Here is a 24,138-nt window from a genome sequence, read left to right as displayed (position 1 = left end):
CATCAAAACCATAATGGACAAGTGCGCCTAAACAGAAATCAGCACAACAAAAGGTTCAATAAACTAAACATACAATATTGTAACGTTAAAAGTAGCCGATGACGACAGGTAATCAAAAAACGCAACGGCGGTTGTGTTTGACCTACGTGGCGATCCGTACTTGTTTCAATCGACTTCCTCTTTGTCCGTAGGCGGTGTTTTGTTGTCATGGCGGCGTTTCAAATAAATGACTAGCTTGGGTACAAAACTACCCACTTCATTTTCCAATTAATTGCATTTTAATTTACCCCAAACCACTAAGTGTGTGTTGCAAAGGAATGCGGATAAACAGCATTAACCAAAAACAGTGGCGACACAGTCGAAATGGTCCGGCGGCCAGTGTTTTGTGTTTAATTGGCGATAATCTCTCCAGCGTCGTTAGCTTAACATTAGCCAGCTAATTGGCTAGCTAGCTCGAAAATCTATGTTGACATCAGTAACAGCGAAGTTTCATCGATTGGCTCGCTAACTCGAAAGCAGTAAACATGTGAGTTGTTGTTGTTTTTGTCAGTCTGAGGAAGGTGGTTGGTTTGTTGTGTTTGCTATGATGGCGGCACCGTTACAGCAGATGGGTCCCACTGTGGAGCAGCAGAGTCCGGGCAAAGACCGGGTCGTTTTAGGCTCACACCTCAGCAACCGTGGGACTGTGACCCCCGGCCTGTCTCAAACCAAGGTAACGCTGAACAGAGGTAACAGAGCCTACTGATGCTACATTGTCCATTTCAAATAGACAGAACTAATCTCATGAGAAAGTAGTGTGCGTAGTTCAGAGAGCAAGATTTGCTATCAGAGTAGCTGCTTACACCTCATTCCTGGACTGATTATAACAGTGGCATCTCAAAAAACACAGCTTTTGTTCAGTGAAGCCATGCCTGCAAGTGTCTGCAATCGTGCCACCCGTGTAGGCCGACCAGGCCCCATCGTGATTGAGAAGCTAATTCCAAGGTTAGAGGAGCAGGAGAATGTGGACAGCAGCTCCAGGAGCTCCATAAGTTTCTCCGCTCTTTCTGAGGAGAGGCTGCGTGCTGCGGTTAAGCTGGCCAAGCGAGATCTGAGGTGGAGACGCCATGAGTCACTGAAGAAATCACCCCTCAAACTGCCACAAGAAGACCCCCAGCTTGATACAAGCAGTGCAGACCTGCTGCAGGTCAATCACTAGTTTGTAGTTTCACTTCCTTTTTCACTTTTCAAGTATAAAGCTGCATCAGCCATATTGACACATTCATCCCTGACCTAACAAAGTCCAATCCTTATTTATTCCATCAGTGATCCAAGTGTGTCTTTTTTTCCTTTCGAAAGCAGCTGGCAGCCACAGCCGAGGTAAAATCAAAAGCCTCCAGTCTGCAAGAGCGGGCAGCAGCCAGGCCTGAAGCCAACCTGCAGATTCACACTCCTCAGAGGCACTCTGCTTCCCTCATCCATGAAAATGGCCAATCACCTCCAACCAGAGACCCTGGACCAAGGCAGTCGGCTGGAGGCCAGCAGCCTCAGTTAAGCCAGGAGATCCATAAACTGCAAAATCAGCTCCAAGTCTACATCCAGAAAATAGAAACACTGGCCAACAGAGGTAACATGCAAAAGTAGCTTGTTAGATTAAGTCTGTGATGCTGCAGATGTCCTGTGTGTGATAATGTTTTACAATGTAAACAAAATACTGCATGTTTTGCAAAGTTATCACATACCACATCCACACAGACAGCACCACCATAAAATGCAGTTTATGTGGTTTTATACACACAATGAATTACAAGAGGATGACATTTGAACAACAGGGCACAAAATGGAGGAGCCTGAGGATCCCGAAGAACAGCAAAAGATGGAGATTCGCAGGCAGAAGCAGGAAGCCCGCTCCTCACGCATGATCTATGGTCTCCAACAACAGGTATATAAATCTAAATCCTAAACCTAAACTAAACCGTGCTTTAGTTTGCTTATGTGACACTATAACTGCATAGGCTTTTTTTTTCAATTGTTGAATAGGTGAGAGAAATACAAGAAGATATAGAGAAGCTACGATGCCAAAAAAATCAGGACACCAAAAAGGTATTTCTTCAGCCAGTTTCACCGATAAGCAAAAGTCAGTGCTTGTTTTTGTTTTGCTCCAAGGCAAAAAAATTAACTTGCTGCTCTTCCAGGCCAGGGCAATGGACAGGCTCGCAGCTGCCCATCGTGGGGCAGTCAGGGCCATGCAGGACTTCATCCATCAGCCGTCCTATCCATCTGAGGGCAAGGTGCCGCCTCATTACAGAGAGCTGGGCCAGCTGATTCGCCAGCTGTCTTTGTGCTCAGCTAAGGTTGAGGTGGACCAGGGTTCAGCTGTGCCTGAGACTGCTCTAGACATCCTGCAGAAACTAGAGGTAAGTAATGTGAAATGGGAAAAAAATTCTGTATTGAAGAGTGGGGAAAAAACAAAATGCACCTATATATCTGCTATCAACTTAATTTTCTGCTATAAGAGGTATCCTATGCATTTATTCTGACGGTGTGTTTTAGGTTGTTGTAATTTATTTGTTTTTTGGCACATCTTCTTTTGAGTGTATGTATTGTTGCCTTTATTAATATATGAAAAATGAAAGAAACAGAGCAAGGTGTGGTTTTCCTAACTACTATGAAAAATCTAAACAACAGCCTGGTTGTTTTTATAATGCCCCCTAACACACATAGACTAATAAATAAATAAATCAATCAATCAAAAAACAAACAAACAAGCAAACAGGGGTGAGTAGTTTAGAGCATGGTACGAAACATCATCTGTGACTGCTCAGCTTTGAGACGTTTTTTTTTGTATAATAAACTGAAATTATTATTATTTGTAATAAACATATGAATTCAACTCATAAAATGTCCCTTTTAATAAAATATGTTTGACAATGCAAATTATTTTGCTGAGGAGCTGTTGAGGCTGTCAAGTGTCAAAGCCAGGATATTAATTTCTTGTCGCTTGGTTCTTCTTAGACTCTGGATTCTGTCCTCAGTAAACAGGAGAGACCTCAGCAGAGGCAAGCCCAAGCATGCAGCTCCGGTCCTCCTCACAGCAAGTCTCCTCATCGCCGTATGTCACCTCCTAGTGCACTCAGGGGTCCTGCCATCTCGGGTCTCAGGGGACCTCGAAAAGCCACAGGTCCTAAAAGGAGCAACCGCGGTGAGTAGTGTGCAGGTGTCTCTTTTTTCCCAGATGAATTGCTTTGTTTAAATAATTTACTATTGCATGAAGACCTGTGCAAGAACATTTTTACTTGGAGACTCTAAATTTCCAACTTTATTTTGTTGATCTAGTTGCGTTCTCTCCTGTCCTCATGCAATAACTATTAGAATCTATTTTGAGACCTCATGAAAATGAAATGAACATTCATTAGTAGCACTTGAGTAATGTATTCCTTCAGAAATATCTCGCTAAAGGCAATGTCCCACTTGCTGGTAAAGATTCTGAAAATAGCACTTCCACTGAGTTTGAGTTATACATATACCTGTGGGTAAAGGACAAACCTGCCAGTCTCCCTTGTATCTGAAATCGCCCGAGGGCTTTTGTGTGATTTGTGTTTTAGCCTCCAACTGTGCGTAAATTGCTGCACCCGGGCTGAAAATTGATAAGAGGCCATGAAGCAGTGACAGAAAAGCAGGGACTGAAGCTTATAACTCTGTACTGAGGTCCCCTGCAGCTTAGGTTTATGAGCAGTTAACTCCTGCTGGTTCCTATTGGGCTGAGAGATATCCTGTGGGAGAGATGTCACAACCAACATCCACAATGAGCTTCAGCTGCACTTTAAATCTCCCCGGCAACAAATGCCCTTATACCATTACCTAAGCCATTTTACTACTTATTTAGCAGTCAGCAGGGATCCAGCTGTTTGTTATGAGTGCTAGCCGATTGTCCTTTTGGCAGTTTCTTTAGTTAGCACAGAAACGCTTTATCCTCATAGGTTCCAATGTGATTTACCAATTTCTTTAGTAAAGGCAGACACGAACAGAGGTTAAAGATCCTTTCAGTCCATTTGCAGTGGCTAGCCATTGGAAATAATGGGTTTCTGAGCGCAGTGGTGCCGTTGTCGCATTGCAGTGCACCGCTCAGTGAGCTCACACCCAAAGTTCATCTCGGCTGAACTTTGGACAATGCGCATTGTGACAAATACCTTCTTGGCCAGTAGAAACAAGGCAGCCAGCCAGGCACAGAAGGCAAAATAGGGCAAAAGATAGTCCTGTCTCTGTCAGAATTCCCTGAGTTGTACAACACAAGGTTACACTTATATTGAGACCTCAGGAGGGAAGCCCTATCTTGGAAACACAAACTTGTACTGCTACAAGTTTTGAAAAGTTCCGCCAGAAGTTTGAAAACTTTCAACTATGTTGCTCTGTCCACGACATCCCCAAATATCTTGTCAGATGTGCAGTGAGCCCTGAGGAGCCTGACGGTCTTTTCAGACACAGTGGAATTTGAGCTCCGCTCGCTGTGCGTTCAGTGCACATCTGATTTGGTCTTCGGGGGAATAGCCAAACTCTTCCAATAGGACTTTTCAAAGCTTTGTAGCAAGACAAGTCATTTTGTTGTTGCCAGCAGCATAATGCATCTGTCCTGTGCTTAGCCGACTGTTAAAACACACCTGATTTGCCTGATGTGCCTACTTGGTTGGAAATATAGGGTGTGAGATCACCAAGCACCTGTGCTTTGTTTGACACAGTGAAAAACTGTTGTGGTATGGCACAAGCCATTGGAAATAATGGGTTTCAAAGTGCAGTGGCGCTGTTGTCATGTTTTGTCTGAGACGACCAATCTAAGTTCCAAAAACTATTCATTTATTTCCATTTAGACAGCCTCTGATCAGTTTAGATCAAACCGGATCAACGGCTTTGTTGTTGTTGCATGTTTGTCAGCAGGTAAGAAAATGGCTTCACAGAAGCCCAGAAGCTCTTCCATCCAAGCCACAGATCGTAGAGAGGTGCTCAGGGTTGGCTTGGAGAGTCTCATCCAGCAGAGGGAGCAGAGAGAGACTCATGGAGGATGTAAGCCTAACACCACCCACAGAAAAGAAGGGACTCTGCACTCTGAGAAGAGCAAGGTTAGCATGATCACTACAGTGCTGGCCGTACTTTTAGAAGTATATTGTATTGTATTGTATTGTATGTCACATTTTTTGGTTCTGGAGACTCTAAATTACCTACAAGTGTGAGTGTGAATGTTGACAACCTATCCAGGGTGTCATTTTGCCCTTCTGATCCGTGCACCTTGACCATAGAAACTGAATGATTCACTCAGCTTCTATTACACTTGCATAAACTTCAAGCCCATGGCCCCAAATAAGAACCATAAGCAGGTTAAGACACTGAATCAAAGGAATGAATATATTTTTGAGTGTAATTCTGCTCATGTCTAGTGGTAGCTCACCTACATTACATGGAGGTTTTGTTTAGGTGAACCTTTAACTGAACCAATCAGGTGGGCAAGCAGGAATAACCCAAAATGCCGCAATGTAAAATATTTTTGATAATAATGTGCATTTATTGATTTTTAGTATCCTTACAGGCAAATAAAAGCAGTACAACAGTTATGTTTATGATACAGTTAATGAATTACATTTCATTGACTGAACTTTAGACCTGCCTCTCAATATCTGACAGTTCATTCAGCTCCATCATCAGCTCCATTCCCAACAGGTTCAGATTAGCAATCTTATTTTAAAATGCCTTAATATTTTTAATCTTAATCCAGTCAATTCAAACAGCATATATGCCCTCAAACTGTAGGATATAGCAGCCTCTTGAGCGAAGGTCTTTTGACAGCTAATGACATTAATAATACACTGGATTAATCTTTGATTTATACCAGCACTTTGACTGGAAGTTGCATTCACTCATTTGAGAAATATTTATATGTGACATTTAATATTATTTTTAAAATCTTTTCATATATATATAAAGCCCAATCAGATGCGAGATGCAGGTTTCCAGCAGCCTACAGTCTCTTCTCGGCTCAGAGTGAACCAGATCCCTCAAAAAGAGCAGTCCGTGCCCTGGATACCCACATCTCCCCACTCTCCTCCTCCTCCACAACGGTGAGCCTTTTTTCAGCCTTTTTTCACTGCTGATAACATACTAGAGGACTTTTGAATTCATCCCTTATTCTGAAAATGAACTGCATCACACACAACATATTCCTTTATTTTCACCTCTGTGTTACTAAAGGTTTCAGTTCAGTACATTCAACCAAGAAATAAAAAAGGAACATGTTGCCAGACATGATCTTATTTACACTACATAAATTACAGTTTCATTTTACAGAGGAGAACTAACACAAATAATAGCATTAGTAGTAATAGTAGTACAAAAAATAAAATAAAGTGAAACAAGAGAGGAAAAGATGAGGCAACCTTAATATCTTAATCTACACGCAACAGATTACCAGTATTTTTTGTATCTATATCAGATTCGTCTGCTTTGATAAGGACACTGTATGATTCCTGAGATCATCAGGACCTCTAACCTCACAGCAACTCGGGTCATAAAACATGAATCGTTATGTATTCACATAAAGCAACCTACACTAATGCTGTGCTCAAAATGAAGAAAAGGCACAAAAGAGTCTTGGTGAAGGCTTAGCTGCAGAGACCTAGTTAAGTGGGCTGTGCATTTATCAGTGAGAGCTGGCAGAGAGTAGGCTTTGTCAGAAAAAAGATAATGTTAGCAATGCTAAGATCTTTTATTCATTGCGGAATTGGAGTTATTTCAGCATCATCCGTTCATTCATTCATTTATTTTCCATACCTTGTTACGTTGTTCCTAATTAGGGTCATGGGGATTGGAGCGTGTCAGCTTGTATTGTGGAGGGCAGGTAAACAACCTTGACTGGTTGGCAGTGACAGGACAAACATGTAGACAAACACTCTCACACATTCACATGTATGGTGAATTTTAGGGTCTCCAATTCACCTCATTTGCATTTCTTTGGAATGTGAAGGGAAACTTACATGAACATGGAGAAAAAAAATCTATGCAGACAGGAACAGGGCCAAGATTAGAAATTAGGACCTTTTCACTGTAAGGTGACAGTGCTAACCATTGAGCCACCAAATCTCATGAATATAACTTTTTAATTTAACCCCTTAATGTTCCAACGGCCTGCTGGTGGGCCCAGCTGAGGCTGTAGCAGGCTCAGTTTGAGTGAGTGAAGATACAGGTATCATATGAAAGTAGACGATCTAAGGAATTGATTGATGTCAAGGATGTCATGCTAGGTTAGGCTAAATTTTGGTGAGGGAAAACTGGCATGGCCATTTTTGAATGGGTCCCTTGACCTCTGACCTCCAGATATCTGGATGAAAATCAGTTCTATGGGTACGCATGGGTCTCCCCTTTACATGCCCACCTTATGCTAATCACGTGCAGTTTTGGGCACAACCATGCAGTTTTTGCATGCAGTACAAATATGCTATTTTGGCCTATTCTAAAATGGGGTATTTGTGCATACTAGGGCCAAAACAGTTTTGGAGTTGCATAAATTGGTTGAGTTTATGAGCAATTTCCCAAACAGAATGCTTGTCATCCCATCACTAAAAAAAGGAATTCTTCCAAATCTCCAAATATCAAAAGATTCTGATGCCAAGTAAAAGCACTGCAGGATGTTTGACGATTGCTGTTAATTCTCGAGTGATCTTTTTTTTTTTTTTTTTTTTGCCAAATCTGTGTAAGAAGTGTTATCAACCCAAAACTTGCTGCAACAACAGACACATAATTGAGCATTTAAATGGCTCTCATAATGTTTTAACCCTTATACACTCTAAATAAATGGATAAGTAAATAAAAAAGGCACCTTACCAAAAACAGTGTTTATTACAGATTTTTGTCTATAAATCTGTAATAAATGGATCTAAAGAAAGTGGAAGAATACTGAGGGCTTACCTGTGTTTGATTACCACACACTGTCCAAATATGTCAGATATAGTAGACAGTCAGATGCATGGGAGATTCTAAATTGCATACAGGTATAAATTTGGGTGAGTGTAGGCAACCTGGCCTGGATGTCTTTTTGCCCTCTGCCCAGTGCATACAGGGATAGACTCCAAGCCCATGGCCTTAGGAACCATAAGCAGTTTAAGACAATGGAATAAATGAATTTTCAAGTCTAATATTACTCTTGAGGTGGTGGTATGGGTATGAGACACTGAAATTTTTTTTAGGTGCATGCATGTTTTTCAGGCATGTTACTTATGAGTGGGGTGACTCAGAGCAGGGTGGGTGAAACTGATTCTGTAAACCCCTCACACTTCCAGAAAATGTTGGCTGACCTTTGGTGCAGACCAAGTCTTGGATTAGAGTTTCACCTCACGGATATTGGGGAGACCTAATTGTCCTCTAGTGAGTGTCCAGATTTAGGTCTCTCTCTGTCTGCCTTTCCCTGTGTCTTTGAGTCTCATTCTCCTCCCTGCAATATAAATCTCAACAGATCCCCTCAAAGGAGGAGACCAGAGCCTCGATGTCTCTTCTCTCCTACGAAGCCCTTATCAAGCCCTCCAAAGCAGCGGGTGGCCAGGGGGCTGGAGGCTGAGCTCTTAAGTTCAGACAAGAAGAAACAAGCCCAAAATGAAGCTCTAAGGTCAAGCTCCTTTCCTATAGCACTGAACTTGATTTTAATGATATCTGCTAATCTGGCATTTCAGAGTGAGTGAGTGTGTGTGTGTGTGTGTGTGTGTGTGTGTGTGAGTGATTTCTCCAGATAAAGAAACGAGGTTTGAATAAGAATATAAATATTAAGTCCACTGCAGTGGTGGGTATACGTGGACATACCAGTTTACGGTATACCCACCTATATAGCCAAAGAGCTATTGAAATATATAGGAGAATATACCCACTTTGTCCCTAGTGATCCATATAGAAATACAGCTCTCCTGTAGTCACTGAGACATTTTAAATGCATGCGTCAGACCCCACTTGCTGTGAGCCACAGGCAGCACTGTGGTTCCAATTCAATGTTAATTCCTTCCAATAAATTAAATCTAGGTGCCTGCCAGATTGAGGTCATTTTTCCTTTTAAGTGATTAATAGTTGGCCTGTTTTAGTGCTTATTAAGACCCTGTTGATTGAGTGTTCCACGTATTACTCTGTTTAATCAAACCTTAATTACTACAATTGTGCTTTCCATTTATTCAGAGGCTGGCAGCTGATTTTAGAGATTAGGACTGTAGGATATTTTTTTGATGAAATACTAATTGAACTTGTATTTTGTGTTGGGTGATGATTAATCACGTGGTACAGGCAAGCCTGGCTGGATAAGATGACCATGCAGAGACTGAAAGAGCTCAACCAGTTGAGTAAAGAAGAGGAAGAACGTATCCACAGATTAAGGTAGTAACATTGCTATTGGTTTGGCAGACTTTGTGGTTTATTCTTTGTACTGCATACACACCAAAATGGAAGTAGATGATTATAATATATCAGATGTAGGATCTTGATCAAGGTGTACAAATGCACAAGGTGAATTAGTGTTTTTGCAATCTGTTTTATTTTTTTAAACATTTTTTTAAACATCATCTGTTTGTCAGTAAATAAACAAAATGAAATTTCAATCCAGCACTTCATATAAAAGGTTAAGTTGTCATTCAAAATGTATATGTAGTAGTGATAATAGAACATAAATTTCTTTCTGAAATAGTAATTACTATTGATAGTGTAACAAGATAAACCAAGCCACAGAAAGGTGACACAGAACAGATACGCCAACAGTCAAAGTAACTGACTGTGAAGTGACAACAGACCTACAGTTCCTCCGTGATGTGATAAAACCACCTAAACTAACACATCCCACAGCTTCTAGCAAGTGACAGATATTGCAAGATAGATTTCTCAACCCCTCACTTTTTTTTTTTTTTTTTTTTTAACATATTGGTGTATGCGCTGGTGAAGTCAAGTTCAACTAAGAGTTTCTTAGGAGTTATTAAGCTCTGCACAGATCTTAGCCAAAATAGCTATGAGTAGTGTGTCAGACCTGGAGAAATTAGCTTGTAGACTTCTGTAGTGAAACAAGCCAGAGTTAATTTACTAAAATGTTCATCATGCCTGCCCCCATTCACAGTGGTGGGAGTGTGACAGTGTTGGTGCCAGTGTGTGGCAGAAAATTTGCAGTTAGCAATTTAGTCAAACATCAAGCCAGACAGATATGTGTGGATTGTTCTGTTTGGAGAACACCTCAGGCCTGAGAGAAACATTTTAGATGTGTTGGATGGATTATCATTCATGAAAGCTTTTTTAGGCTATGTAACTGACTAACTTGGATTAACCATGATAATAAGTATCAATATAACATCTATCATTGAGACTCAAACATCAGGTCAAAACAAATTTTTAAAGGTCAGGCTCATCACTCTCTGTGAGATTACAGTGTCTCATTCTGTGTCTGAAGATTAAAGCTGTCAGCTGCAGAGCTTCACTTGTCACAGCCTGTGCTCTGCTTCTGTTTTTGAGTTACAGGTCTGATTTGGGCTCTCCGAGTCAGTGGGCCGAGAGAGCTGAGCAGAAGGCCAGAGAGAGAATTCAGCCCCTTCTGGACGAGGTGCAGGTATGTAGGATTGCTCACCTCTGCCTTTTTCACAGCACCAGTTTGTGTTTGTGTGTGTCTACATGCACACACACGCGCGCGTGTGTGTCACATCTTATGTAGCACCAGATTTTGCTTCCTTTTATATGTCACTAGAAACGAAGGGGTTGAAAAATCAATACATCTTATTTGTCACTGAAAAATCTATACAGCGGGTATTTACCCTCACATTTTTTTGCCACAGCGAAATAAATAGTGATTTTCTGACTAGTGGGTTCATTGTTTATGTGTTAAGAGGGAGTGAAGGATGTGTGCCGTCGACTGAGCTTTTTCTGTCTGTTTACCTCAGCAGATTAGCGAGTCCAGGAACAGGAACAGCTCCTCACTGAGGAACAGGTTATCTGAGCAGGCTGCTGAGAGGGTGAGCCTCCCAAATCTATTCTAACCTCGGATTGATTTTAACCTTTTCTATGATCTGCTGGTATTATGACCTTCACCTGAAGAATAAAAACAAGTTGAGGAATATCTTTAAGTTATGCAGCAAGATTGTTGACACAGATTGCACCAAACTCTCTAGCTTGTTTATGGTCAGGGCTACTCCGACATCCTCTCTGATCCTAGTCACCCTCTGTTTGGTGAGTTGCAATTGCTCCCATCTACCCAGAGATGTGAACTCCCTTCATGTCTGATTAACAGGTTCAGAAATTTTTTGTGCCTTTAATCATTGGTTGTATGAATAAGTCTATGTAAATTTTGTCAATATCATTGTTTTTTTGTTGACTGTTGGCTGCTATCTTCAAAACAAACCCCCCCTCATGGATAATAAAGATTCTCTCGAACCTGAATTTTCAGTATTATGTTTGCATATTTTTTCTCCTCTCTCTTGTCCTCGGCAGGCAGCAGAGAGTGCGGAGCAGCTAAGCGAGGCCCTTCTGGAAGATCTGTTGGATGACGCCACATGCGAGGCGTGGGCAGCCAAGACAGACAGACAGCTGGAGAGCCTGGCCCAGCGTGGGCTCCAGGCCCCCACCCTGGAGAGTATGCTGCTGCGCATGGAGGAGATGCAGGTATCTGCTGAGGCCTATCACTGAAAGGTTGCAGTCGAACCCAAAAGGTCACCCATGGTCAATTTTGTTTTTATGACAGTATTGGTCTGGCAGTGCTGGGAGTGATGCAGCGAATACAACATCCCACACGGATGGTTAAGTTCTGTCTGGCTGATGTTATGTCTCACTGGATAACATGCTGATGAATGTGTGTCCTCTCTGCAGCGCGATCAGGATGAAGTGAGGAGGCGGTTTGCCACTATTGCCTATTCAGACCCTCTTTACTGGGACAGAGTAGAGACAACCGGTGAGAACGAGAATCATATGATCTCCTTCCATGTAGAAATGAAAATGCCTGTGGAAATTTTCCATAACAGCACAAGCAGCCACAGTCCTCTGTGTGTATGCCAGACATTTGATTTTGACCTGATGTTCCTCCTGTCGTCCTGAAGGTGGAGATAGAATGACAGTTGACTAGAGGAACTGAATTCTTCATGACTCAGTGCTCCTCTTCTTTTTTTTTGTCACTCTGCCCCCAACCCACCACCCCTTCATACACACACACACACACACACACACACACACACACCCCACCTCACCTCCCACCCATCTTTCTCCTGTCTGTGTTCTTCCCAGGATCCCAGTGCCATGCTCCGGGCTCCAGGCCAGCCTCTCCTCAGCCAATTAGGCTCACAAGGCCAGCGCCGAGGCACAGCTCAGCGGCTGAAATTGTCCTAGAGAAACCTGTAGAGACTGGGTGGGTCACCATGTCCTTTCTTGCTTTTTCCTCACTGAAGTCACTTTCATTTCTCATTGTGGCCTACCATGCTGTTTTACTTCATCTTAAAGAGACACTCACCAAATACTGGAGTGTTGTCCAGGTGCTAAGTGATCATATTGTGTGCAGCAGCAGTATGTGGCGCCATTTAACTTGCCTCCAAATTGATTAAGCTGAGGCTCCAGATCTCAACATGCATCACCGGTTGCCATGGCCTAAACAATACTGGCAAGTGCTGTCCGGCAAATTCTGAAAATTAAAGATACACTGGCTCAGTATATTTAGCCTTCTTTTTAAAAAACATCAATATCCAAAAGGTGGATTTTAATAATGTGGAAGGTTTTAAGTCTCACTTTTGTTGCAATATGTTACAAGGAAAAATACATATCAATACAATCAGCGTTGATTTTTTGATTTTTGATTTGAAAAGTTTATTTTGAACAACAACAAAACAAAACAGCATGAATAACAACAGACAATGAAAAGTTTGTTCAAAAAGGAGTGGGAAGAGGTCGAAACTTATATAATCCCACCCCTTCTCCCTGCACAAATAATTGATTAGCTTATCCTGCTCATCCTGCTACTATCAATAGCAATCATGATGATAATACTAATAATAATAACAATACTAATACTGCAAATTGTACTATTACCACCACCACCAACACCAACACCAACACCAACAACAACAACAGAATAAAAAAATATGATAATTATAATAATAACTATGAAAATAATTAATATACACCAGTTAATCCATTAACGTGTATTTAAAAGGACAAAGACAAAGGGACTTAACAATAACTACACACAACATAAAAGAAAAGAATCAACTAATAATAAACAGAAATAAGTATAGTAAACAATAAATAAAGAATAATTAACAGTACAGTATCCTGTGCACACCTAGTGACTGTCACACCCCCACGCCATCCTTGTATCCCGTGAAAACATCCTCTTTGGACACCGTTTGATCCCCTCACCCAGACTGTTCCCCAATCTCACCCCACAGAATGAAATGCAAAATCTTTTCTTGTTTGTACGGATTTTGTTAATCTTAAAGTTGTGTTTTCCTCTTAACTGATATCCCCCCTCCCGATCCCTAAACAGTTTTTGTATGTTTTAACGTTTCGGTCAGTGTAGCGCTTATGGTGAAAAGAGACAGTCCTATTCCCAGTCACTCACCGAAACCGGTCAGGTACTCAAAGCTTTGAGGATGGCTGAATTTCTACACTTAATCTCTTGATTCTTAATCATAGAAACTGTGTTTTTTAACAGTCCTTTTAGTTACTTTCAATTTGGCATCCAGACTACAAGAAAAGTAAAGTGATTAATGCCTATCAGAGTGGAGAGTTGTCTTTGTTTTGTGTTTTTTCTTTTTTTTTTTCTGTGATCTGCTCATGTCCCATAATCACTCTCCCACTGGGAGACACACATGCACGCACATGCGCACACACACACGCACATAAACGCAAAATCCGCTTGGTGGCTTCCCTACCCAGGGCAGAGTCTATTCCTGACTCTGGCAGCACACTCCGTGGAGAGTCTCTCCTGCCCAGGGCTTTGGCTGCAGCTGCCATACTGCTTAGATTAATGAGAAAAATGGAAGGAGGAAGAAAGCGAAAAGGAAGAAGAGGCAGCCAAAGACCGATGGTGGAGGGGACTGTAAGTTGTTGACAGAGAGAAGCCAGCATGATATAGCCTCTAACAAATTCAAGTAGTGCCATTAGCAAATTAAAGCCAGTCTGTCATACAGTGCCCCAGGTCCAACTCCCTCAAACTTTGCCCCGAGATCCTTTGTGCCTACACATCCATCAGCTAATGGCTCTGTTTTTGTTGACAAACACAACGCAGGCAGTTTGAAGTCAACTATTTACTGCTTACTCTGTTTGAAGAGTTCTTTCTTTACTAGCGGTATCCAGCCTTGTTTCTTCTTAATTGGAGCTGCATCATTTGAGCTCCTGCCTGGCTTTTTTTTTTTTCTGAATCATATGACTCAGAAAATGAGAATGTGCCAGTCAACCCAAGCCAAAAGTCTGTCTGTCTTTTATCCTCAGTCTACCAACTTGCAAGGTCAGATTGCAGATTGTACACCGTGGTGAGCAGCCAGCTATGTCATGTTTTTTTTTTTTTTTTTTTCTTAGCCCCATTATTTTAAAAAAGTGACCGAGTTTAGCTATGTTGTGGCTGTGTTTAATTGCAAAACAGACATACAGAAAAGCAAAAAAATAGGTATTTTTTGCATTGCAGGAACAAAAGAAACAGCATGTGTGTTATTTTGTAAGATGGACTTGACAGACACTTGATGAGTCTTGCAGTCAAGGGTGCACTGACTGTTAGAGAAGATAGTTAGAGAGAACATCCGAGGTTGTTACATACTGTTACTACGAATTGATACGTTTATTTATTTATTTTGTTTTTTGTTTTTTTTCTCGGTGTACGGATGGTTCTGGCCCAGGCGCGTACTGGGATGCTAACCCAGAGGAGCAAAATGGAAGAGTATTTTTAAGGTTTCGTTATGTGTGTTGGATATTACTGTTGTGTTTTTAATGAGTTCAGAGACTTTTTGTTTGGAAAGATGGTTTTCTCGGCGGTTGTTACTGCAGCGAGCGTGGGTTTCGTGTTTTGTCTTGGATTATTGATTGAGTGAGGATGGTGAAACCCTGCAACCTAAAATAAAGGAGCTACGTTGTGTCCAGTAACTCACGCCTCTTGCCAAGCACATCACAGAATTCTCTCTCGCATTAATATGCATGATACTTCACAAGTTCATGTTCAATAATGAGACAATAGATAGCGAAGAAATTGTTGAAATGTCCCACTCGATGTGACGGCGGAGACGAGTGTTAAGCGTGGTTGAAAAGCGCCTGCATATTTCATGTGTCTTGAGATTGTTTGCCATACGGAAATTCTCCCCACTCTCATTTGAAATAGAACTACTGTTGATTCCAATATGCTGTCGACATTAGGCACCTCACATCCGCACTCTGAATAAAGCCTCAGTGTGTTCAGAGGCTATTCTCTACCCCCTTAAGAGAATAAATCAGTCAGATACTTAATGTGGAAAATATGTCTTCACTGCCCAGGGGCTGAGGGATGTTTTCCACCTAATTATTTTTCTGTGTTTGTGTCTTTGTATGCATGGAGCACAAGCATGGTTTGTCAGCACTTGTTTCAACAGGGATGACTGATAAAAAGAAGTCAATAAAGGGTACACTTGATGTTGTCAGTGGCTCCCAGTGGATCAGAGGATCACCCAGGAGATTTCCCCCCACACAGCAGCATTTTATCTCCACCCTTACAACTTGTTGCAAGCATAAATGAGCATGTAGTCAGTGCACAATCTATTGTTTTTCTATTTCCAATACTGCAGTGTCAATACGCTGCATATTATGTTTTGTCTGCAGTCAGCCCTCATATAGGCAGTTTGCAGTCCTTGTCAGAGATGGTGTATCGCCTCATTCAGAAAACACCATACAACGGGTGATAACATTCACTCTAAAGAGTAGTCCTTCAGATAATTGTGGGATGACACTTTCTATATCGGTTTCCATCTTCAGCCTAATATAGAGGAAATGAACTGAAATGCTGTACAGCCAAAGCTGACACCGCCTCAGCTCCTGTGCTCAAAATGAACAAATCCTGTCATGGACAGCCATCTAGATTTAATTAATGACGGTACACCACTTTGATGCCGCAGTGTAACCAATCAAAATATTTTACTTAATCAGTGGACATAGTGCTGCAGACGAGGAAAAACTGTGTGTCACTTGGCTAAATTGTTCCACCCCAGTTAGTCATTATTGCATTCATCATCGGCACAATCTGTGTAGATCCCCGCGTACCTCTCATCAGTTCAGATGAATAAATATTCACAGGGCTTTCGCAGAGTGCAGACACCAGTAGTTATGGAGTTAGTTAATGGCTATCCTCGGTAACTGCTCATGTTCAACAACGGTGATAAAGTAGAAATGTTACCAGGGATTTGCATAATGTATAACTGGTGGAGGAAAGAGACGGGGAATTATTAATACTGTTAATACTGTTATCTTGATCAAATTTTGTTCCCACAGTGATCATAGGGCGATCCAGTATGCGACAGCCTATAGACAGAGCTGGTGTTTGTTTTTGGGTGGAATCCACTTCTTTAGTGTTGAATGTAGCAAAACAATGATTATGGCTGTGGGTTTGTGAAGGAATAACGTCAGCCTGGCCGCTGATGAGTGTGGAGAGCTCATTATGTGTGTTGTCTCAGCCCTGATTACCTGTATTTACAACTGCTCAGCATGGAGAAACACACAGCAGGCATCGACTCTTTACAGCAGACAGCAGAGTCATGCATGTCATCTTAGGTTGCACACACACAAACACACATGCATGCACACTGGGAAAAAAGTATCTAACACTGCCATCGAATAGAAGCAGCCCTCTCTCGGTGGGCTTATAACTTGAGGCTTCTTTGATGGTTTTGTTTGCTGATTGAGAAGCACAGTGGCGGACTGTTATTGGTTATTGCTTTCTCAGTTGTTTGATTTAGAAGGCCATTATAGAGGGATGGGAAGGGAGAGGGGAAGACACAGTGCTGGTAGACTGCAATTTTCAAAGGAATTATTCAGCCGGCTTGTTTAAAAATGAGTTAAGGTGTTTGCTTTCTCTTTTAGCTTTTTTTTTTTTTATTACTTGCAGGTGCATGGCCTTTTCTTTTTGTCTCTGCTAAGGCTATTTTCATTTAATCTTGAGCTTTTACTGAACTGTGTAAAAATGTGTAATAAACAACAGGATGTATGATAACAGCATACGTTGCACGTGTTAACCTTAAGGCATATTTATTTATATTTCACAGTTATCAGTTTTGCAACACATTTACAGTTGAATGGACACTTATTTGTTCGGTTACAGTATGCCTACAGTGTAATGCTGTTTTTTTTCATCGCCCTTTATGTGTCTAATCGCTATGTCCTCTTTGACTTTATTTCAAAGTAGACTCTAAGATCTCTATATAATCTATATCTCTCTTTACCTGGACTCTTTGTTTACTCGGTGTGCATGTGCATGTGCAGTCTGACAGCCATGGAGACAACAGAGGTGAGATGTTTTGTCTGCAAAAAAAAAAAAAAAATCTGTGGATTTAAGTATCCATGGTGAGGAACTCAGACAGAGAGCCCTGATTGTCCCCCCTTGGCTAATGCTCACTGACCCACTGCTGCTCCATCAGCAGGTCAAACAAATTAATGAGAAGATGAAAGCCCCTCTCAGCCATTCAGCAATATCCTGGGCTTTTAGTGTATTATTTTCTCCCCCTCTTCAGCATGTGTGCTTCCTCCCTTGTTCACATCTCCACTTGTTTTCTCAGGCCAAGTTTTTCGAGGAAGCTGCAGCTCACATTGCACAGCAGAAGGCTTCCTGCTAGAGCTGCAACTGCGATCACCCTCACATCCAGTCCGGACCTTACTTTCCCAAGCAGTTGATTGCCACCTCACTAATTCAAGTCCTTAAGATTTTCTGTGAAATATCAAAGACTGCCATGTAGTCCATCAGTGAGGAAGAGGCAATATTGCAACGGCCCATACCCTTCCCACCACACTGTTTTGCTTCCACCTGTTTCCTATTACATTGATCTTTCCCCTGCTCTCCAAAGCTCACTGGGGTTTCTGTGCCTCTGTAGCTTGAATCACCCCCTACCACCTCTGAGCCACATTTGGCTTTCTCTGACTCAGCTTCAGTGCAGCTCGCATCCCATTTGATATATCACATATGGTGCTATGGTTTGCCAGGTCCTCTGTTTCCCGGGCAGTACGCTGCTGGAGCTTTTTGAGACAAGTGAGAAAATAAACCTGAAAGTCATCTGAAGTAATTTCACGCACCTCGCCATGGGGATATATAGCTTACTGTGCTTATCTGTTTTGGTTTGTGTTTTCCTTCTGCTTGCCAATTTGTCAGTGGGTGTGACTGATGGGGAAGGGATCGTTTTTGACTGATTCAGTGGCTCATTGGGGTGCATGGGAGATTTACAGGCCTACTGTCTGAGTTTTGCTCCCCTGTCAGTCATCACCCACACACAGCAACATACACACACTCCAACAGTGAATACGCAGTTTCAGTAATATATTAAAAATAACACCACTAATGTCATATGCGGCTGTTGTTGAGGGTGTCCTCATTGTCTTTCAGCACCCACAGTGAGCTTGATGAGACAAGAGAGAGAGAGAGACTGCCACTAATACGTCACTTCGGTCTGGGGACTTATTATCATTCACATCACCTTGCCCTTGCTCAAACTCCAAAAATAACTCACAGATAAATATACAAGATTAATCTGCTCTTCGAGAGAATATCTTGCCACATGAATTTCTGAAAGGTGTTCCTTGACAAGGACTGCAGGCTGGTTCATGCCCACAATTGAAAATTGGCACAGAAACCTCAGGGGTCTTTTGATTTCCCCACTTTATAGAGAGGAAGGGAATTTGCTGTGTGTACGTGAGGGGGGAGTGTTGGTGGAGCGGAGTCGGTGTTGCTATTGCCCCTCGCCTGAAATGCCCATCAGACAGTAAATCAAGCTGTTTTGAATTGGCAGTGGTATTGACTACACAAACACTTCTATATCTATGGCTCTCCCTTGTTGTGCAGCTTGACAGTGACAACAGACACAAGTTCAGCTGAGGCTGGGGCACACAATAAAGAGGCACTTTGCTTTGGGAGCTGCTGCAACACTAAATATAGCAACAAGAGTGCTGTTGCAAGAGCCAGGCCTATTTGTCCACGCAGAGAGGATTATAAACCCAGACTATGGAAGTGCCCAGCTGAGCCCCCACTCACTCTGTGGAAGGGTCAAGTGAGTGAGCGAGCGTGTAAAGTCACACCCCTCCTGAATTCATCACTCTGATCCTATATTGGGCAGAGTGAGTGTGTTCATTTAACAGGGCCACAATGCTGCACTCCACTCTGGCCACATCCTCAATAAATAAGTTCGCTGCTACCTCACAGCCCGTTAGCCCCTTGAAACAGTGTGTATTGGGTGGGACAAAGTCGTGAAAAGTTGCTGTGAAAATTCCCAAATATGAGCCTCCTCCGTTCTGTTTCTGCAGAATCAGCATTCTGTCTGAGAACAGTCTGACAGAAGAGGCATCCCAAGATGGTCAGCTGCCCAGAGACGGCACCTTATTCCCAGGTCCAGTGGAGAGGAGCAGGGGGACCCCGATTTCCGTGCCAGGCAGCATGCTGAGGAGCATCCAGCACTATAGGAAAGACTACGAAGCCTACCTCCGCCTTGTGGCTCATGAAGCTGTCGGCAACTTCAACCCCTGGGCCATCGCAGACAGGTAAAAAGACTGTGACTGTGAGGCCAGTGGAGATTTCTTAAGGCACGATATTTATTCTGTTTGATATCAGCACTAGTAAAAAGTCTGATTTTGTTTTTTCTTTAACAGTTGTTATATATCTCTGAGTTTGTTTGTGTTTGAGCTTTTTTTTTTTTTTTTTTTACATATAAATTTGCACTCCACATTTTCAAAATTACGTAAAGCTTGATTTCTTTGCCCAGAGCCACCTTGAGAGAGATTTGTCATATCTGCTATCTGATTCTGGATGAGACTTGGAGTAGGAGTTTGCATTATTCACTTGGCCCAGGGCTACACAGCACTTTGACAGACACAATGTGCATACAGAAGTACCCGCTCAGAGAGAATCATGCAGATCTTATGGTTTGCATAGAATGCCTGTCTCTGCTGTTCACTGTTGTTCTTCTTTCCCGCCCACAAATTTGCATACTTAACAGAATTCTTAAGTTGGTGCAATGCAGAGGATTCCCTCTCATCTCTGCGAATGTACCGAGTGCATGCGTTTGATAGATTAAACTGGTCACACTGTCAGGCATTCAAAGACAAGACAAAAATAAGTGAATAGCCTGTTTTTCTAGCTTCTTCAAAAAGCTAGATTTGTCTGTCTTTTTGAGATGCTTCTCTCTCGTTATCACAAAAGCATGTGGGAGTGTGAATTGCTCAAATTTCTTTTTTTTTCCTTAAATTGAGTGTTAGAAACTGTTGGCTCAGTCGCACCCGTGCGATCTGACTGTTTGTGTCACTTCAGTCCCACGTCTGTGCATCACTAAAGTTTTCAAGAGGTAGAACTGTAGTTTTGGGATTCCTGAATTTGGAAGGGAAGGTTGTTTTAGGAGAAGCCACCCAATTATCTCAGTAGTTTTGGGTAAAGAACACATGGACACACACATACACACACACATGCGTACATACATAGGCATCCCCCACTGTTCTGAGTCAGTGCAGAAAACGGTCTGTGTGATGAGAAGTAGTAAGCAGCACTATCACCACTGGAGCCGTCTGGCAACTTGTCTGGCACTTTTACTTCGAATACAGCAAGTCAACATCAACCCAATGCTGAGGAATCACTGGTGCATATTAACTGCAAGCTGTTGATTTATGCTGGCTTTTCAGTGTCTTCAGAGTGCTGATGATGCAGAAAACATAATCATGCAGTACAACTATCAAGGCTGTTAATATTAATACTAACAAGATGTATACATAAAATGCTCCACTTAGTATACATTGTGCTTGTATCGGGTCCTCAGCTGCACTGTTAGTCCAGCAAAACACAATCATTGGCTTTTTTTTTTTTTTTTTTTTTTTTTTTTTTTTTAGTTGCACAAACAACTTAAAGATTTGATGTTTGTTCTGGATTTCAGTGAGTGAGTGTACCACACCTTTACCCTGCTTCAGCCTGTGTATCTGTGTTGACCAAATGATGATCACAACACTTGGGATGCTCAGTCAAGCCACAGATTTGGCTTGGCAGAGCAGCCAGCTTACCAGTGTTTTGAGTTATTTTCCTTCATTTCGCAGCTCTCAAGGCAGGGTGCAATTTCAGTGAGGTTTTCATGTCCAATTTTACTATGAAAGTCGGGGGAGAAATTGTTTGGCACAATCTTAGAGAAATTGCATCTTCTGTAATGTTGCTTATAGTAAAGCAATAGGGATGGTATATATGCTGATATATTTTCTATGAAACCCACAGGAGTGGACTCATGCAGTATTTAAAAGTGTAACAGGTATCTCATCCAAAATCAGATACCCTAAACTCCCATAAAGGCATCTGGTCTTAAAAAAAGTATTTCAAACAAATTTCACAGGAAGATAATAAAGCCATCTAAATTCAATAAAAGATGACATCTGATTTAGCTTTATGGAGTACTGAACAAAAGCTGTCACATTAATGCTGCCGCATGTCTCCCCGTGTCACACTATCACATTGTTATCATCTGTTGTGATGCAAAATGTTTTTGTCAGATGCTAGACCCTGACTTCCTAGAGGGAGAGAGAGAGAGGGATGGAGGGAGGGTTGTATTATGTTTATCCGACTTCCAGAGGAGACGCATATCAGGAGCAGTTTTTTCAGCATGGTTTTGTGGTTTTGAGGAAAATATCTCCATTAACGCCGTCCAATGTTCTTCTTCCTCCCTGTCCGCTCAGTCTGGCAGACGAGCTGCTCTCAGAGGCTCTGGCGGAAGTGGCGGCGGAGTTCCAGGACGTCGTGGAGGAATATGCGGAGGCCGTCTTCACCTCCGAGTTCCTTCAGCCTGTCCAATCTCCCCCTGCTTCAGTTCCAACATTGGTCAGCCAATAATGAATCACAGGCCTACCAGTCAGCTTAGTCATCATGTGGCCGTTTTAATATTTGGAGAACTCTTTCAAAACACTTTGGGAGGAAATCTGTCTGATAAAGTTCATTACTCAGTATCTCGATAGAAAGAATATTAAATATACAAGTTCCAGCCTACAAAAGTGTTATTTTGTCAACCAAGGATGTAAGTTACCTGCTGCCTTTTGAATATCACATTTTACGCAGCTATTTTGCTATCAATGGTTTTGTAAATTCAAATGAAAAATGTGTCATTTTGGAATGAAACACTCCATATATGTATATATTTATTTTGTTATTGTACAGGAGTTAGTTTGGAAATAATGTTTGTTGGTTCCTGCTTTCATGTGATGGTGCAGAACTATTTATATCTGAGTTCTGGACTTTTGAAATGAATCCGTGGGGCACATGACTGTCGTGTTGCACAAGGAGCATCCCACTCCCATTTGGCAGATTTCTCTCTTGTGGCCCATCTGTATCTGTGATTGACTTCCAGTGGGAAAGTTAGTTTAGTTTAGATAAGCTTTGAGAGAGCATTACGACATTACAGAGGATTATAAGATTACCCCCCCTCCCTTTGCACTTGGTATAAATCTCCCTGAGGATTACTCACACTTTCTACTTTCATGTTTGAATATGGTACCAAATTAATTGCATAGCATACCTAACAATATGAAGCCAAGGGCGCTGTGCCTTTATTGGTGCGGGTGTTTGTTTTGTCGCTTGTAATGTGGTTTCCGCTTAGGTTTTAATGATGAAATAAATGGTCTAAACACAGCAAACTGCATTATTTCCCCTGACATTGTTTTGTTTTAGTAAATTATGGCCAGCGAGACAAAAAAAAAAGAACACGGGAAAAGCAATGTACTACATGTGGACTCTCACTGTCTTTATGTAAGTATTCTTTTGTTCAGCACCACTTTCGTAAGGTTTTTTTGGGGTATCCCCTGACTTCTATTTTATTAGATGTATATTAATTTATCTATTTTGTCTCTTTCTTGTAGAGCCCTACAGTATGCGCACATTAGCTAAAATACTTTTGGAAGAGACCAAATGAATTTGACATAATGATGGTGAAATGTTTGTCAATCCTGAATGTGAAACAAAGGGGGGAGAGGGTGGGAGGTTTGGCAGACCAAGCAACTGTCTCAAGCCCTTGAGAGCAACATGAAAGCCGGGCTGACGGAGTAGAGGGGACACATCCAGATGTTACACTGGCCTGTGGGGACCATCCCTTGACAAGGGACATACAGTGACTGAATGAATTAGCTCACTTTGAATCAGCTGCCCCTATTTTCTCCCGGGCTGTTGTCTGTGTGGGCGTCTGAATACGTGCAGGCTCTCACAGGCTCGAGCACGTTGCAGATTTCTCCTTTGGATGCAGGACAAATTCACATTGGAAGGTTTCAAGCAAAGGGAATGTCGCACTCCACATACTGTAGTACAGAACTGAGACAGCCCTGACACTTTGAAATGTAAAAAACTGCGACACATGAAAAAGATTTTTCAGCTTGTATCCTGGAGCTAATGTCTAATTATTTGTCATTGTTAGGGTTCAGAATAGGAGTCAGTGAAGGCTCTCAGTCATCTAGGACACGGTTATTCAAGAAGTGTCGAATTGAGGGGAAGTGGACTTGTTTGTAGATTCTTGAGGATGTTTCACCTCTCATCCAAGAGGCTTCTTCAGATCTGACAGACCAATGGGAAGTCGCAGGTATTCAACCTGTGTGGGATCATTATCCAGTTCATTGATGCTGCTACCTCATTAGCGCTCTTCTGTGTTGTGATGGACGTTAGGGTCACATGGGGTCAGGGTGAATGGTTCACTTTCACAGCAAGGGATTACAACACAGCATTGTGGGCTGGAGATGAAGGGTGTCTGAGACCTCCTCCTCTGTTGAGAGATGAGTTCTCTGTCTTGACTTTGATAGCTTCCTTCACTCATCTGTCCTCCCTGTCCGAGTGAGCCATGCGTTTGTTAAATGGGTGTGTAGTTTCGCTGATATATAGGTCGGTCCCTTCCTCACTGCATTAGACTGAATACAATAGATTGCTCCTCTTGTGTTTTGGTGTGCCGTCTTCCAGCTGGAGCAGTTTCTGTC

At 42.0% G+C, this 24,138-nt stretch overlaps 1 protein-coding gene across 4 annotated transcripts; it reads left to right on the top strand.

Annotated features, from left to right (window-relative positions):
- Positions 1 to 198: 198 nt before the first annotated feature.
- On the top strand, positions 199 to 22,823 carry kiaa0753 (KIAA0753 ortholog). 4 transcript variants are annotated; one of them, XM_030067187.1, is made up of 18 exons: positions 199 to 712; positions 890 to 1,186; positions 1,342 to 1,606; positions 1,812 to 1,921; positions 2,020 to 2,082; positions 2,175 to 2,396; positions 2,995 to 3,181; positions 4,909 to 5,093; positions 5,953 to 6,086; positions 8,474 to 8,623; positions 9,283 to 9,372; positions 10,495 to 10,582; positions 10,911 to 10,982; positions 11,458 to 11,628; positions 11,833 to 11,914; positions 12,244 to 12,364; positions 19,471 to 19,704; positions 21,868 to 22,823. In XM_030067187.1, the coding sequence occupies exons 1-18, from the start codon at positions 584 to 586 to the stop codon at positions 22,019 to 22,021; spliced, it is 2,754 nt and encodes a 917-aa protein (XP_029923047.1). In that variant the 5' UTR covers positions 199 to 583; the 3' UTR covers positions 22,022 to 22,823. The 4 variants fall into 4 exon arrangements, with proteins under 4 accessions (XP_029923047.1, XP_029923048.1, XP_029923049.1 ...); XM_030067188.1 differs by having other exon boundaries at positions 1,339 to 1,606; positions 4,912 to 5,093; XM_030067189.1 differs by having other exon boundaries at positions 1,339 to 1,606; positions 10,914 to 10,982.
- The last annotated feature ends 1,315 nt before the right edge of the window (positions 22,824 to 24,138 follow it).

Source organism: Myripristis murdjan, chromosome 13 (genome assembly GCF_902150065.1).
Source record: "Myripristis murdjan chromosome 13, fMyrMur1.1, whole genome shotgun sequence".
NCBI classification, from domain to species: Eukaryota; Metazoa; Chordata; class Actinopteri; order Holocentriformes; family Holocentridae; genus Myripristis; species Myripristis murdjan.
This window is presented reverse-complemented; position numbering and strand designations above follow the sequence as displayed.